The sequence below is a fragment of the Terrapene carolina genome, unplaced genomic scaffold (assembly GCF_002925995.2).
Source record: "Terrapene carolina triunguis isolate 2854851 unplaced genomic scaffold, T_m_triunguis-2.0 Scaffold40187, whole genome shotgun sequence".
In the NCBI taxonomy this organism is placed as follows: Eukaryota; Metazoa; Chordata; order Testudines; family Emydidae; genus Terrapene; species Terrapene triunguis.
Window position 1 is genome coordinate 1 of NW_020704538.1, and position 1,446 is coordinate 1,446.

Sequence of the window (1,446 nt, forward strand, 5' to 3'; positions counted from 1 at the left end):
CCCAGCTGGCCGTGCATCAGGGGAGAGAGAGGACTATTTATCTAGTCTACAGCAGGGTTTTAAAGAGGGCTAAGGGACTTAAATGCCCAGAGAAGGTGGGATTTGGGTGCTGAATTCTTAGTCCCCTTTGGGGAGGGGGCGGGGCTCTGGGGTCAGCCGGAAGTGGGGGCAGCCAGTCTAGATGTTAAACAAACACTCTTAAACCAGTGTGCGTCAGGAGCGACTCCACTGGAGTAAGCGGGAGACAAAACGTGAAGTAGCAGCAGCTAGGAGCCCACGTCACGGGCCAGGGCCCCGTCACGGTAGGCGTTGCACAAGCCCAGAACAGAGAGACAGGCCTAGAAGAGGTTCACATTTTCAAGCACACAGGTATGAATTTATTCTCACCGAATTTCCGCCAAGTACTGTAACTCATACCAATAAATAATGGCAATCCTTTACCAACTGGTAGTCAAACTGGGTTCTCGAGCCCAAGAACCAAGCTTAAAAGGAGATGGACAAACTCTGTTAAATGAGGAGCCTTTTTGGAAAAGGGACAATAAATAAATCTGGGCTCGCTCGCTCTCTGGAGTTTGTAGTGCCATGGGAGAAGAGGAGCCATGTAGTGTAGGCTGTGAGCATCAGTCTTTCTTCATGCGGAATCTGATTTCCATCTTTAAAATCATTTTAATGTTCTCATCTTCTATGTGCTTTTCCACAGCTGCTAAGGCCTGTTCTCCCCCATCCTGGTAGTGTTTCTGCAGCTCCTGTACATATGCAATCCAAACGCAGTTGTGGCAGCCACTCATACAGCAGTTAGTGGGGGGAAGCAGCGTTGGGTGCTTGGAAAAGGGGGGCTGTGTGTCTTTCAAAGGCTCTGAGCCCCCCGCAGCGCAGGGCTCTCCGTCGCTCTGCTGGGGATCAGTCTGAGAGCCATCTCCTCGGGTGTCCGAATGGCTTAGATGGTGGCTAAAATCTGCTTTTGTCAGGTCCACGGAAAAGCGCCGAACGCTGCAGAAGCAGCTTTTTAGGTGGTCTCTGCGAGGGAGCCCGTCCCAGAAAGGAAACCCACATCTCTGCAGTCTCCAGCGCTCCGTGCACCTGAAGAGTTGTAGATTTACCTGGCAATTAATAACAAACTTACAAGAGATATCGAACGGTCACACGCCGAGGGCTCCGCACAGCCGGGTCTGGTCCATCGTTCTGATAGCCGCCCCTGGGGTGGGCCCAGCAGCGCGCAAGGCTCGCAGCCTCCCTCACAGCGCCCCAGGCCCCAGGAGCAGCTCAGGTGCAGGGAGAAAAGCAGGATTCGGTCCACCAAGTGCACTTAATAACCCCGTATTAGGGATGGAGGAGATGGGTCTAAATACAGGCAGGAGATCCCTCCGTCCCCAACCAGCCTCCTTCCCCTCCCCTCCATACAGCCCCCCTGCTCCAACCCTCCTCCCCCAAGCAGCCCCCTTCCCC

At 53.9% G+C, this 1,446-nt stretch overlaps 1 protein-coding gene across 1 annotated transcript; it reads right to left on the reverse strand.

Moving 5' to 3' along the window:
- Positions 1–348: 348 nt before the first annotated feature.
- LOC113405505 (oxidoreductase-like domain-containing protein 1) lies at positions 349–1,136 on the reverse strand (the record flags this gene model as incomplete). Its single annotated transcript, XM_026646726.1, has 1 exon — positions 349–1,136. A coding segment is annotated over one exon (516 nt), but the record flags the coding sequence as incomplete, so codon positions are not given.
- Between the last annotated feature and the right edge of the window lie 310 nt (positions 1,137–1,446).